Source organism: Panthera leo, chromosome F3 (assembly GCF_018350215.1).
Source record: "Panthera leo isolate Ple1 chromosome F3, P.leo_Ple1_pat1.1, whole genome shotgun sequence".
NCBI lineage: Eukaryota > Metazoa > Chordata > Mammalia > Carnivora > Felidae > Panthera > Panthera leo.
This window is the reverse complement of record NC_056696.1, coordinates 60,110,983-60,125,204: the sequence shown is the minus strand read 5'-3', so window position 1 is coordinate 60,125,204 and position 14,222 is coordinate 60,110,983. Positions and strand designations below refer to the sequence as shown.

The following is a 14,222-nucleotide window of genomic DNA, read 5'->3' as shown; positions in this document are numbered from 1 at the left end:
TCATACGCCCCAACAGATTCAACGCTCAGAATATGCTACCCAATTTCCAAAAACAGAAACAGCTCACGCTTTAGAAGGAGTGGCACTACGACATCTGGGACAGAAAGCTTACCGCTCAACAGCAGCCCTGTGCCCCCCTCAAGTTAATCGTCACAGATTTAAGCCCAATACCCCCTTTCCAGATCAATTAGAAAAGGTATGGTTTGAGAAGCGAGCATCATATGTGTATACACGTATAAATACGTATATGTGCGCACATATGCGTCTGCACGTATAGAGTGAGAGACAACCATCACTACAACAGCCAATGACACACGATGGCTACACACACAAGTGGCAGGTGAGAAGTTATATTACACGCACAGCTTTAATTCACCCCAAGACATGCAGCAGGTGAAAATCACGAGATAATTTTTTTTCAATGTTTATTTATTTTTGAGAGGGAGTGAGTGAGGGAGGGGCACAGAGCGCTGGAGACACAGAATCTGAAGCAGGCTCCAGGCTCTGAGCTGTGGGCACAGAGCCCGATGTGGGACTCGAACCCACAAACCATGATATCATGACCTGGGCCGAACTCGGACGCTTAACCGCCTGAGCCACCCAGGCGCCCCAAGATAATTATTTTCTAATGGTCAGTACTCATCAATTCTCTTACGAAATACTGTTCCAGCTGTAGCCTATGTGGCTGAGAGATGCTGGAGATGGTCCAGGGATGACTGGAAAGGTTTGGGAAACTGACCTCAAGACAAAAGCTAATTTCCCCTTTCTTTGTCCCAAAGGTGAGAGAACCCAATGAATGGAGCATGTAAGAAACACACATTTGCTCTCATGGACCGGATGTAAAATACAGGAGAGGGTGATATGTGAACACACATAAAAGGTGAATCAAACAAATGACAAGATGTAGCACTGTCTTATTAAAATGGGTAAGCCGGGGGCGCCTGGGTGGCGCAGTCGGTTAAGCGTCCGACTTCAGCCAGGTCACGATCTCGCGGTCCGTGAGTTCGAGCCCCGCGTCAGGCTCTGGGCTGATGGCTCGGAGCCTGGAGCCTGTTTCCGATTCTGTGTCTCCCTCTCTCTCTGCCCCTCCCCCGTTCATGCTCTGTCTCTCTCTGTCCCAAAAATAAATTAAAAAAAAAAAAAAAATTCCTTTAAAAAAAAAAAAAAAAAAAATGGGTAAGCGGTGAGCCAGACCACAAGCAAATGAAATGGCAACTGAAATTAATCCCAAGCCATGTGTCAACAGTACAAGTATCAGAGAAGAGGGAGCAGGAATATCAAAATCAAGAGGAAACACAGGAAAGGGAAGTCCTGACAGTGAGATCTGAACGTGTCATATTTCTATAAAGACCTGAGAAATAAAGACTTTTGACTGAGTCATTCTACCTTCATTACTAAGAAAAAATACAGAGATCCATTCTCTGCCTTCACGAAACCTGTTTCTAAAACAGGAAGCTGGTAAGTCCTAAATAAATTAGCCCAGACCCTGTGCTCTCGGACACAGACAACATCTGTCTCCACGGGGCCCAACACCAGCAGGCTGCGGTCATCCCTCTGAGTGTTTTCCCTCCTCCGCACACTTTCAAAGTATACTGCAGACCTCTATGCCACTACCTATGGTGTCCCGCCCAGTGCATGCTAGTAAGATCAGAAAATACTCTGGGCAGGCCTGACATTGCAATTTGTGTGCACCGAGACAGGTTTTCTGCAGTTAGTAAGTTTTTTTTTTTTTTAAATGTTTATTTTTGAGACAGACACAGAGCATGAGTGGGGGAGGAGCAGAGAGAGAGAAAGAGGGAGACACAGAATCGGAAGCAGGCTCCAGGCTCTGAGCGGTCAGCACAGAGCCCGATGCGCGGCTTGAACTCACAAACCGCGAGATCATGACCCGAGCCGAAGTCGGTGGCTCAACCGGCTGAGCCACCCAGGTGCCCTTGCAGTTAGTAAGTTTTAAATTAAAGTACTGATAACACTGGAAAATATCCAAACTAAAACACACAGAGAGAAAAAAACAGGAAAAACCCAAACAGCATCAGTAACCAGGAGAGAGCTTCAAGCCACCGAGGCTATGTGTAATTGGAGGCCCCGAGGAGAAGAGATGGGCAGAAATTTAGTTAGAACTTCCTAATTTAAAGAACTAAAACAACAAAGGCTCCTGGGTGGCTCAGTCGGTTGAGCATCCGGCTTCGGCTCAGGTCATGATCTCACGGTTCATGAGTTCAAGCCCTGAGTCGGGCTCTGTGCTGACAGCTCGGAGCCTGGAGCCTGCTTTGGATTCTGGGTCTCCCTCTCTCTCTGCCCCTCCCCCTCTCGAGCTCTGTCTCTCTCAAAAATAAGTAAACATTAAAAAAATAAATTAAAAAAAATGAAATAAAATGAAAGGAACGCAGATAGCTTACAAAATAAGAAATAACTGGGGCACCTGGGTAGCTCAGTCGGTTAAGCGTCCGACTTCGGCTCAGGTCATGATCTCACGGTCCGGGAGTTCAAGCCCGTGTCGGGCTCTGTGCTGACAGCTCAGAGCCTGGAGCCTGCTTCAGATTCTGTCTCCCTCTCCCTCTGCCCCTCCCCCAATCACACTCTGTCCCTCTCCCTCTCTCAAAAATAAATAAAACATTAAAAAAAATTAAAAAAAAAAAAAAAAAAACTAAAACAAAAAAAAAAAAACCATCAACCTAGAATTCGATACCTGTAATTCTTTCAAAAGTGAAAGCAAAATGAAGACTTTCAGAGTCACAAGAGCTGAAAGAACATCACGAGCAAAACTGTGCTATAAGGAATGCTAAAGAAATTTCTTCAAGCAGAAAAAATATGACACCAGATGGAAATCTGGGCCTACACAAAGGAATGAAATGAAGAGCACTGGGAATGGTAAAAATGTGGGTAAATATAAAATATTTTTACCTTGGGGCACCTGGGTGGCTCCATTGGTTAAGCGTCTGACTCGATTTCGGCTGAGGGCAAGATCTCACAGTTTGCAAGTTTGAGCCCCACGTCGGCGGCTGACAGTGTGGGGCCTGCTTGGGATTCTCTCGCCTGCCTCTCCCCCCACCCCCCCGTCACGCTCTCCATCTCTCAAAATAAATAAACTTTAAAAAAGTAAAAAGTAAAATCTTAAAATTTTTTTTTAATGTTTATTTATTTTTGAGAGACATAGAGACAGAACGTGAGTGGGTTGGGGCAGAGAGAGAGGGAGGCACAGAATCTGAAGCAGGTTCCAGGTTCCGAGCTGTCAGCACAGAGCCTGACATGGGGCTCGAACCCACGTGCTGTGAGATCATGACCTGAGCCGAAGTCAGACACTCAACCGACTGAGCCACCTAGGCGCCCCAAAAGTAAAATCTTAAAAAAAAAGAAAGGGAAGAACTAATAAACAATGGAAGGTTATGATTATAGGTTATGATCAGAGGGTAGAATCTGTTCAGTTACGGGATAATTTTGGGTAAAGGCAGGTATAAAGCATGAGCATCAGACAGAAGCATTACAAAAAGATAGCAATATATTTTTGACTAACACAGTAACACAGATATTAATGGAAAGGGGGAGAGGTTAAAAGGAAAAGAAAACTAATATCAAACGGTCCATTTCAGAGCAAAAGAATATTATTAGATATTATTCAGGATAAAAAAAAAAGAGTCACTTAATAATGATAAAGGGGCCATTTTTTTTTTTTTTAATGTTTGTTTATTTTTGAGAGAAAGGGAGAGATAGAGCATGAGTAGGGGAGGGCTGAGAGAGAGGGAGACACAGAATCCGAAGCAGGCTCCAGGCTGTCCACACAGAGCCCGACATGGGGCTCGAACCCACAAATCACGGTATCATGACCCAAGCCAAAGTCGAATGCTTAACCTGAGCCACCCAAGCACCCCAGGGGTCAATTCTTAAGAGGACACAACAACCCTAAATGCTCATGTGCTAAGAAAAAGTGAAAAACTAAAATCATAAATCATCTGCTTTATTGCTTTTGGTCTAATTTAAACTACTTATGTTTTTATTTATTTATTTTGAGAGAAAGGGGGGGGAGGGGAAAGACGGGGGAGAAGAAAGGGGCAGACAGAATCCCAAGCAGGCTCCGCACCGTCAGCACAGAGCCCAACGCAGGCTTGAACCTCACAAACTAGGAGATCATGACTCGAGCCAAGATCAAGAGTCAGATGTTCAACTGACTGAGCCACCCAGGCACCCCAAAATTAATTTTTTAATAATAGGGGAAAATACTTAGTTAGGAGAAAATGCTCCATGAACATTTTGACATCTCTGTGGCCCCGGCTTTCTGAGCAAAGGACCCTGGCAAGCTGACTGAGAAGCAAAGGCCTTTGAAAAACAGACACAGTGTTTCCCTAAAGATAGAGGTGCCTGGAGGGGTGAGGAGATAGAAGGCTCTCTGCTTCCCCTTTTTGGAGACATCTGCTTACTTTCCAGGGAAATAAACTCAGTAACACCTTCCCCCTTAACCCTGGAGATCTGTTTAACAAGGAGTAATCTCTCTCGCTACAGAGAAGAACACGCACTGATGTGAGAGCAGCTCCTATATCAACGGAATCTCATAACTTTAGGGTTCCCATCCTATGGGGCAACACACTATATGCAAGAGAGTGATGTTTGGCTCAATGCATTTCCCTGTGGGGACTGTGGCTCAGAAAACTAGTGCTAAGGCACTGCTCTGGCTACTGCATTTTATTGTGAGTGATAACCTGTATCTTTCTCTGACCCAGCAACTCTCAAGTCTTCCATCACTATACACACACACACACACACACTTTTCTTCTTAATTTCCTAAAACAAATTAAAGCTTCGGATCGTGAATAACTTATTCTGTGAGTGTTCCGCAAGACAAGTAAACACCTCCAAAGATTTCAACTTGATAAACCAGCGATGTCTTGCAATTCGAGTAGTACATGACACATGATCACAACTGAGCCCACGGTTCTTGAAATTCACCTTGATGTACAAGTGCTTTGGATTACAGTCATGTTTCCGGAACAAATTATGCTTGCAAACCAAAATTTTACTGTATCCCTATATGCAACGTATCTTTGCAAGTAGGGGAATTCTCAGACACATCGCAGCTTTTGACTTAACACACTCATGAGAATAAAAATCACCCAAGTTCTACAGCTCAGAGATAACCACGATTCATACTTTGGTGTACATCCTTCTGAATTTTCTAATTTTCTGTAATAAGCACCTAGTCCTTTTGCTTTTAAAGACTGTGAAAAGTTTAGGGGCTCAAACAGTGGAGCACGCAATGCTTGATCTCGGGGTCATGAGTTCAAGCCCAACGTTGAGCCTAAAGATAACTTAAATAAATAAAATTATTTTAAAAAGACTATAAAACATTTAACTTTGTTTTTTAAGAACGGAATATCTAGGGGTGCCTGGGACGTTCACTCGGTTGAGTGTTCAACTCTTGATTTTGGCTCAGGTCATGATCCCAGGGTCATGCGACTGAGCCACACATCGGGCTCTGAGTGTGGAGCCTGCTTAAGATATTCTCTCTCTCTCCCACCCACCCCCACCCCTCTCCCCTTCCCATGCTCTAAAATTGGAAAAAAAAAAAAAAAAGGGGGGGGGATATCTATAAATCTATGAAATCTTCCCAGGCAATTAAGGTAGAAAATGCATCGGAAAAAGAAAACTTAAGCGTCATCAGAGGAAAAAGTAAACAGGAAACCAGTACACAGAGTTAAAAAGAAAAGGAGCCAAGCTGCAAAGGATACATTATAACAAAGATGGAGAAAACAACCTGACAAGGGAGAGGTCACAGAGAGCCAAGGTCCAGAAAGCAATTAATCAAAGAAAGCATGTCCTATATATACCCAGGTGATCAAATGAAAATGTTTTTTCCTGGCTCCTCCGTGGCTCAATTGACTAAGCATCTGGCTTCGGCTCAGGTCATGGTCTCCTGGTTCATGAGTTCAAGCCACTTCCAGGGAGTAGGAGCCCCGCTTCAGGTGAGCCCCACTGCTCTCTCACCTGCGCCCTCTCTCTCAATGGGGGGGAAAAAAAGGGAAAGAAAGAAAAGAAAAAAGAAAGAGAAAGAAAAGGTGTTTCCATTTTGTAAAAAAGGCCTAACCTAACAGAGCATCAAAGTCTAAGTGCAAAGCATCACAAAGAACCCTCAGAGCAACACAAGGGGACATTTCTGAAAGAGAAAAAAAACTAATGAAACATACCCTTATTATCCTCGCAGCCTCCAAAAGAACTCGACAACGCTCCATGCCAGATTTCTGACTCCACATTTTAAAGGCAGCCTTTGCATCCTGGACAGCCAAGTTTACTTCCTTCTCTCCTGAGCACGCGAAGGTAGCGATCACTCGGCCTAGGAGGACAGGACAGTAACGCCAACGTGGCCTCACATTCAAAGTACTGTGTATCCAAATTCCCTGTAAGTGACCCTTCTTGCTGGTAAGTGTGGTCGGATTTAATGACCTCCCCCCCCCCCCCCAGGCAGTTCTTTCCTTTATTTTGAGGTGACTGAATCCTTTAGGAATCTAACAAAAGTTGCAAACTACGGTCCAGGAAAAAGTACTTGACCACACCACAGAATTCCAGAGAGACCAGGCGCCTTGCCCAAAGCACAGCATGGCCTCCGGGTTGAGAACCTCTGTCCTCTATTTTGCAGCTGGGTTTTGCCACATCTCTTTAACAGTATTTGAGAATCTCCGAGGTCTTGTGAAATCGAGGCTGCAAGTACTCGGTTTCTGGGGTTATGAACTCTCATTTAAAAGCTCTGTTCTGTAGAAATCCTATCATCCTGCTGATGCTTGATGAATATGGTCAACAAAGAGTTATCAGGAAGACATAACCCTAAACGCCAGAAAAAGTTTCCCCCAAATATAGCAAAGTCCCCGTCTCTCCTTTTCTCACTCCAAGGTCATTCCCTATTTCCATGCAACATGACCCCACAGGCCAAGGGTTGTGACGGACTCTCCCACTGAATTCTTTTTTTTTTTTTTTTTAATTTTTTTTTCAACGTTTTTTTACTTATTTTTGGGACAGAGAGAGACAGAGCATGAACGGGGGAGGGGCAGAGAGAGAGGGAGACACAGAATCGGAAACAGGCTCCAGGCTCTGAGCCAGACGCGGGGCGAGATTGTGACCTGGCTGAAGTCGGACGCTTAACCGACTGCGCCACCCAGGCGCCCCTCCCACTGAATTCTTGAAGTACACCAATCAGCAGTTCCTTCTCCCTCCCCCTCTAAGAACCTGTAGGATTCTGTCCAGAGACCTTTGGCAAGCCTGCAATTTCTGTTAAAACGTGAATAGCTAGTTGGTAAAGGCAGTGGCTAAAGTTCACATACACTGTAGGCAATTAAAATACAGAGCAAATTTTCTTTTCCCTTCGTAACTGTGGGGATGGGCGTGGAGAGGCGGTCTCCCCCAGGAGAGTCTGAGGACCCCCGTGGCTCCTTCCTGCTCAGACTAACTGCTGCTCTGTGGTTTAGTGCCATTAGTTGATCTTAAATTCTCCAGTCCTTTGCAACCCAGTTTTGTCTCTGGCTACCCGCCATTCCGGTTTGCACAAAAAATTCACATTTTTCTCCCCACAAATATCCCACACAGCCCAGCAGAACAAACATAAACCAAAACCAAAACCAAAACCTCTTCCTCGTTAGCTGTGTTACCTTCAGAATTCTCAGAGCAAATCCAGGGCCCAGCACTGTGCTTGGCAACTTGAAGCACTGGATAAAAGCAGGGCTTTTTCCCCCTTTTCCAATTCTCTTTTGTTTGAATATTTATTTTTGAGAGAGAGAGACAGAGACACAGTGTGATCGGGGGAGGGGTGGAGAGAGAGACAGAATCTGAACCAGGCTCCAGGCTCTGAGCTGTCAGCACAGAGCCCAAAGCAAACTCACCAACAACCAGATCACAACCTGAGCCGAAGTCGGATGCTTAACCAGTTGAGCCACCCAGACACCCCTCCCTTTCCCAAGTCTGATGCACCCACAGGAGTATTTTAAGGCTGAGATGGCAACAGAGTTCTCATTCACACTCATTAGAGCCATCTGTGCAAGCTCCTCTGTTCTCAGCAGTAATGTTTTCACCAACTTCCTTCAAGAAATCCCAATCCTCTTCTGTGCACGTGGTTGAAGACATTACTGTAGTTCTAACTTAAAAAAAAAAAAAAATAGGGGCACCTGGGTGACTCAGTTGGTTAAACCACCAACTCTTGGGTTTCAGCTCTGGGCATAATCTCACGGTTTGTGAGTTCAAACCCCATGTCGGGCTCCAGGCTGACACCAGGGAGCCTGCTTGGGATTCTCTCTCCTTCTCTCTCTGCTCCTTCCCCATTTGCTCTCTCTCAAAATATATAAGGTAAAATAAAAATTTAGTCTTCAGGGCGCCCGGGTGGCTCAGGTGGTTAAGCGCCAACTTGGGCTCAGGTCATGATCTCACGGTTTGTGGGTGCGGCCCCGTGTCCGGCTCTGCTGGAGCCTGCTTCGGATTCTGTGCCTCCCTCTCTCTCTGCCCCTCCCTCGCTCGTGCCCTGTCTCTATCTCTCAAAAATGACTAAACATTTTAAAAAACGTTTTAATAAAAATTAATAATAAACAGGGGCACAACCTCACACACCTACCCCCCCCCCCGCCCCGGGTCCCTGTGCAGATGCATTCGTGTTTGCACGGAGTCCTTAGCTGCCTGCACAGACAACTCTATTTTCCACACCGTCACTCATCTGTCACAGCAAACGTTTGCAGAAAGCACTAAATGAAGATTCAGGGCAGTAGAACACGTCCGTCCACGAGTGGGACGGGGAGGCGCCAACCCGCACCCGGACCCCACCGCTTCCCCCCAGCCTCCCCCCGCCACGATCCCCCGGGCCCGCCGCCGCGTCCCCCCCACCGGTCCCCTTCCACGACCCCCGCGGGCCCCCCGCCGCAACACCCCCGACCCCGCCGCCCGGTCTCCATTCCGTTACCGGTTGCAGGCTCGAACGCCTTCTCGGTGCCGGAGGCGTCCACCGGTTCCACGCGGGCCCCGCCACGGTAATTGAGCGGCTGCGACACAACGAAACTGCCAGTGTTCATGGCCGCGACAGGACCAGGCCGAAGGGCGCGGACACAAGGCAAGAAGGCGACCAGACCCCCTCGGAAAAACATACGGGACTGGCGGGGCTCGGGAACCAAAGCTCAGGGCCGCGCCGGGGCGGAGAGGCAGGACGAGGGGCGGCGCCGCCTGCGGGGGCAGGGCCTCGGGAGGCTTGTCGAGCGGCGGGGCCCTCGGGGAAGTGGAGGGGCGGGGTCGGACCGCCGGGAGGCAGGGCGAGGGGCGGGAGGGGCGGGGTCTCGGGGAAGGCGGAAAGACCGGCAGGGAGGGGCGGGGCCGGCCTGGGGGGGCGGGGCCTCGGGAGGCCTGGCGAGAGGCGGGGCCCTCGGGGAGGTGGAGGGGCGGGGTCGGACCGCCGGGAGGCAGGGCGAAAGGCGGGTCGGCCGAGGAGGGGCGGGGCCGCGGGCAGGCGGGGCGAGCTGCAGCTGGTGGCCTTACGGCGGGACCCCAGGTGAGGAGCGGGGTCTGGGAGACTTGCTGGGGGTCAGCAGGCTCCTGGGCGGACCAGGTCAAGCCCTTGCTTAGCCAGAAGGGCCACACGCCAGTGTCCTGCACGCACACACACACACACACACACACACACACACACACACACACAGAAAATGTTAACTATGTGAGATGCACATGTGAATTAGCTTGCTTGTGATTATGTCACAGTGTATACGTATATACATAAAACATCGAGGGGTATGTGAAAACCCCTTAAATATATACAATTTTTATTTGTGAATTATACCTCAATAAAGATAAGAAGCGGGGGGGGGGGGGGGGGGGGGGTGGGGGGGGAAGGTCGGCAGAGCCCGGAGAGCGTTAAGTCCCTGACTGTGGTACTTTCTTATCCGCTCTCCTGCAGGTCCTCATCTGAAGTGGGTGTTGAGACTCCTGTTTCCAGTGATGTTGGAATAACGGGGCCAGATTTATCTTCCCGCCTTAAACAACTAGAAAACTTGGCAAAACACAGGAAACAACAACTTACAGATAGGGGAGGACAGGCAACGGAGAATAATGGTCTGCAGCAAGCCCTTCAAATTTCCCAGCTCTCTGCCTAAAAAGAGTTTCCAGGCCACAGTGCAGGGAGAAGGAACCCACACGGGGCCCAGCCACCTTCCTGAACTGAGGAGACAAAATGCAGAGTTCAAGAGTGTGAAGGCGGCTAAAAAGGACCGAGCTAGACAAAGGGAGAGCTTCGGAGATCCGCAGGGAGTGCCCTGGATTTGAAGGCTGAGTAATGATGTGTATAGTAATCACTCAGTAGTGAGGAGACTACTCAGGACCAAGGGAATCCCCCCAAAAAATAATAAGCAGAAAAATCCCTTGAGCTCTTACAGGACTGAGGATTGTTTGTGTTCCAGCCAGACCTTATTATATAGGGCATCGTGGGAGCGCCTGGGTGGCTAAGTCGGTAAAGCATCTGACTCTCCATTTCAGTCAGGTCATGATCTCAGGATTTGTGAGTTCGAGCCCCACATCTGAGCTGACAGCACGCAGCCTGCTTGGGATTCTCTGTCTCCATCTCTCTCTGCCCCTCTCCCACTGTCTCTCTCTCTCAAAAATAAATAAACATTTAAAATATATAATATAGGGCGTTGTGCAGGGTCCTCAGAAGCGTATTGCCTCAATAGTGGGGTCACATTAGCCTTAGGCCAGTGGCTGCTCTGGGCCTGCCATAACAATGCTAAGCAGCCAACCTCAGAAGGATCTAATCAATTCCAAGTAAATCACCTGTGCCCCAGAACAAAACCCCCCAAATATTTAAAGGAATACAACAAAGTCTAGCATCTAAAAAAGTATAACCCAGAATGTCCAGAGCCAATAAAAAATTATCATGCATGCCAACCCCCAGGAGAAAAATCGATCAAAAGAAAGATCCACAGGGGTACCTGGGTGACCCAGTTAAGCGTCAGACTGTTGATTTTGGCTGAGGCCATGATCTTGCAGCTTTTGAGTTGGAGCCCAGAGTCGGGTTGTCTACTGTCATCTCAGAGGCCGCTTCAGATCCTCTGTCTCCCTCTCTCTTTGCCCCTCCTTCCCTAACATGCTCTCTCTCTCAAAAATAAATAAAACATTAAAAAAAAGAGGTGCGCTTGGGTGGCTCAGTCGGTTGGGCGTCCGGCTTCAGCTCAGGTCACGATCTCGCGGTCTGTGAGTTCGAGCCCCGCGCGTAGGGCTCTGGGCTGACGGCTTGGAGCCTGGAGCCTGCTTCCGATTCTGTGTCTCCCTCTCTCTCTGCCCCTGCCCCATTCACGCTCTGTCTCTCTCTGTCTCTAAAATAAATTAAAAAAAAAAAAAAAAAAAACGTTTAAAAAAAAAAAACATTAAAAAAAGATATAAGAAAAACATCCAAACATTTTTAATCTACCATATGGAGTTAACAGATTAATAGATGCTTCAGAAGAAAAGATTAGTGGATTTGGAGACATAGCAGTAGAAACTCTCTAAAATGTAAAACACACAGGGCCACCTGGGTATCTCAGCATCTGACTTCGGCTCAGGTCATGATCTCATGGTTCGTGAGTTCAAGCCCCATGTTGGGCTCTGCGCTGACAGCTCAGAACCTGGAACCTGCTTGGGATTCTATGTCTCCCTCTCTGTCTGCCCCTCCCCCGCCTGCACTCTTTCAAAAATAAATAAACATTAAAAACACTTTTTTTTTTTTTATAAATAAAATGAAACAGAGGAAAAAGACCAGAAAATACAATAAACAGAGCATTGCTGGGCTGTGGAACAATTATCTAGTGACCTAACATATATGTAACTGAAGTCTCAGAAGTTGGTGGGCGGGGGGGGGGGGGGGGGGGGGGGGGGGGGGTGGAAAGAAAAATATTCGAAGAAATAATGGTCAACATTTTTGCAAATTTCATGAAAAGTATAAATTTATCAATCCAAGAAGTTCAATGAGCTCCAAGCAGAAGAAACCCTAAGAAAACTACACCAAAACACATCTTAATCAAAATACTAAAAACCTGTGATGGGCAGAAATCTAAAGTAGGTGGTCAAGAGTAGCCCTCTTGGAGGACTATTCAGGTTTCACAGCCTGATGTCTGCAAGTTTGGGAGCGCAAGATTTGTTTTATTTTCACAAAGACTTTTTTTAGGCCAGGGTCCGGGTGGGTTTTTCAGGAATACGCTTACTTCGGAAACTTACAAGGCATTACTTTGCTTCTGTCCAGCCCACGTGTCAGGAGCCACGCCCGGAGTTCCTTTCCAGTTGGAGTCTTTTAACCTGTTTCGTAACTTAGGGACTTCCTGGCCCTGAGCTCCTCTGTTGTCAATTTAGTGGCAGCTGCCTTGAAAACCCCTGGAACAATTGGGTAAGACTGAAACGAGATCTCTGTTGGCCTGAGATGGCTTAATGAGACACCTCTGAGACCAGGCCAGCAAGTCATGCCTCTTGCCATTTATGCTACCGAAGCAGTTGGCTTTCCAATATCTACAGGGTCCCCAACTTTCGGGACTCTTCACTCCCTTCTTCTGCTTCAAAACCAGTAGATTCTGGTCTGAGCTCCTCTCCTCCTGGTAATACCCAGCTAAACACAGCAAGAGGCGGCCACTTCACACGTTCTGGCTCATTCTGACCTCCTGCTCTACAAAGTCCTGGTGCCATAGGAACTGTATCTGCTCAAGTCACCACAGCAACGGTCCCACCACTGTTTTGCCAAACATCAGAGGATACGCCAGCTGGTCAGCCAGTGACACCAGTTCCTAGCCTTCTGCTGTGCATCTACGAAGCCAGTGCCTATGTTTTAGGTGTTTATTTTACACAGCACTCCACTCCAAGGGACCAGCTTCTGAATTAGTCAGGATATGCGAAACTAGTTTAGTAAACACATCCAAAATGCAATAACTTGAAAGCTGTAGAAATTTATTTACCACTTACCAAACAGTCCGGAGACACGTAGGTGAGAACATTCAAGATCTGTGGGGCCGGGGTGGGAAGGAGGGGGCTCTGCTCCACACAGTTATTAAAGGATCCAGGATGCCATCTTCAACACATGGGTGCCAAGGATGCTTTCAGTGTCACCCGGTCAGTCATCCAGAAGAGAGGAAGAGCGAGGAGGTGTAATGATGGATCAGGCATGGAAATGGTTCATATCACTTCTCTTTCCATACCGGTGGGGAGAACTTAGCTGCATGGCCACAGCGAACTGCAGCTCATAGTTAACTAGGAGAGCAAAGTGTGGATTTGGGGAGACGGCTATCTATCCCCACCACAGGTGTTCTATTAGTCAGGGTTCCCAGAGAAGCAGAATCAATAGGAGAGAGAGAGAGGTTTTAAGGAATTGGCTTACGCAGTTCTGGAGGCTGCCAAGTCTGAAAGTCACAGGTCAGGCTGACAGGCTGGAGATTCAGGTAAGAGTTGATGTTGCAGGGCACCTGGGCCGCTCAGTTGGTTAAGCATCTGACTTTGGCTCAGGTCTGTGATCTCATGGCTCCTGAGTTCGAGTCCCTCATCGGGGCAGCTCAAGCCCCACTTCAGGTGAACGTGAGCCCCACTTCTCTCTCTTTCTCCCGTCTCTCTCTGCTCCTCGTGGGGTTCTCTCTCTCTCTCTCTGCCCCTCACTCACTTGCCCTCTCTCAAAAACAAAAAGAGTTGATGTTGCAAGTCTTGAATCCAAATTCTGCAGGGCAGCAAGCTGAAAGCTTGGGAAAGAATTTCTATGCTGTGCCCTTGAGGAATATTCGCTCTTATTTGGGAAACCTGAGTCTGCTTTTAAGGACTTCACCTGCTTTGATGAGGTGCTCACCTGCTCCCTTTATACTATGAAGGATCATCTGCTTTACTCAAAGTCTACTGATCGCACGTGTTTATCACATCTAAGAAATATCTGCACGGCAACTTCTAGACTGGTGTTTGACCCAACCCCTGGGCACCGTAGCCTAGCCAAGCTGACACATAAAATAAACCATCACAAATACACAGGTATTAACAGCGGTTATTTCGGAATAGGCAGTAAAGGAAGAGATAGGAGGACAGCATCAGGGAGAGCATAGATTTTTGCTATCTTTATATCTTTATAAACATTTGATTTGGGGGCTACCAATTACAGCTACCATTCGTCACCACACAATGCTCTCACAATACCGTTGACTGTATTCCCTGTGCTGTGCTTTTCATCCCAGTCGACTTCTTCATTCCACAACTGGAAGCCTGTACCTCCCGTTCCCCTTCAC

General features: G+C 47.6%; 1 protein-coding gene across 5 annotated transcripts in view; it reads right to left on the bottom strand.

Annotated features, from left to right (window-relative positions):
* The window catches only part of ALDH9A1 (aldehyde dehydrogenase 9 family member A1), a 44,027-nt gene extending 34,732 nt beyond the window's left edge, over positions 1-9,295 (bottom strand). Inside the window, exons 1-3 of one of the 5 annotated variants that reach the window (XM_042924651.1) lie at positions 9,277-9,295; positions 8,924-9,174; positions 6,177-6,322 (exon numbers count right to left, since the gene is read on the bottom strand). In XM_042924651.1, coding sequence (XP_042780585.1) covers positions 6,177-6,322; positions 8,924-9,104 — 327 coding nt within the window. In that variant the 5' untranslated portion in view covers positions 9,105-9,174; positions 9,277-9,295. Of the gene's footprint in view, positions 1-6,176; positions 6,323-8,923; positions 9,186-9,276 lie in introns of those variants that run through there. The other 4 variants (XM_042924653.1, XM_042924655.1, XM_042924652.1 and 1 more) reach the window with 4 other exon arrangements.
* Between the last annotated feature and the right edge of the window lie 4,927 nt (positions 9,296-14,222).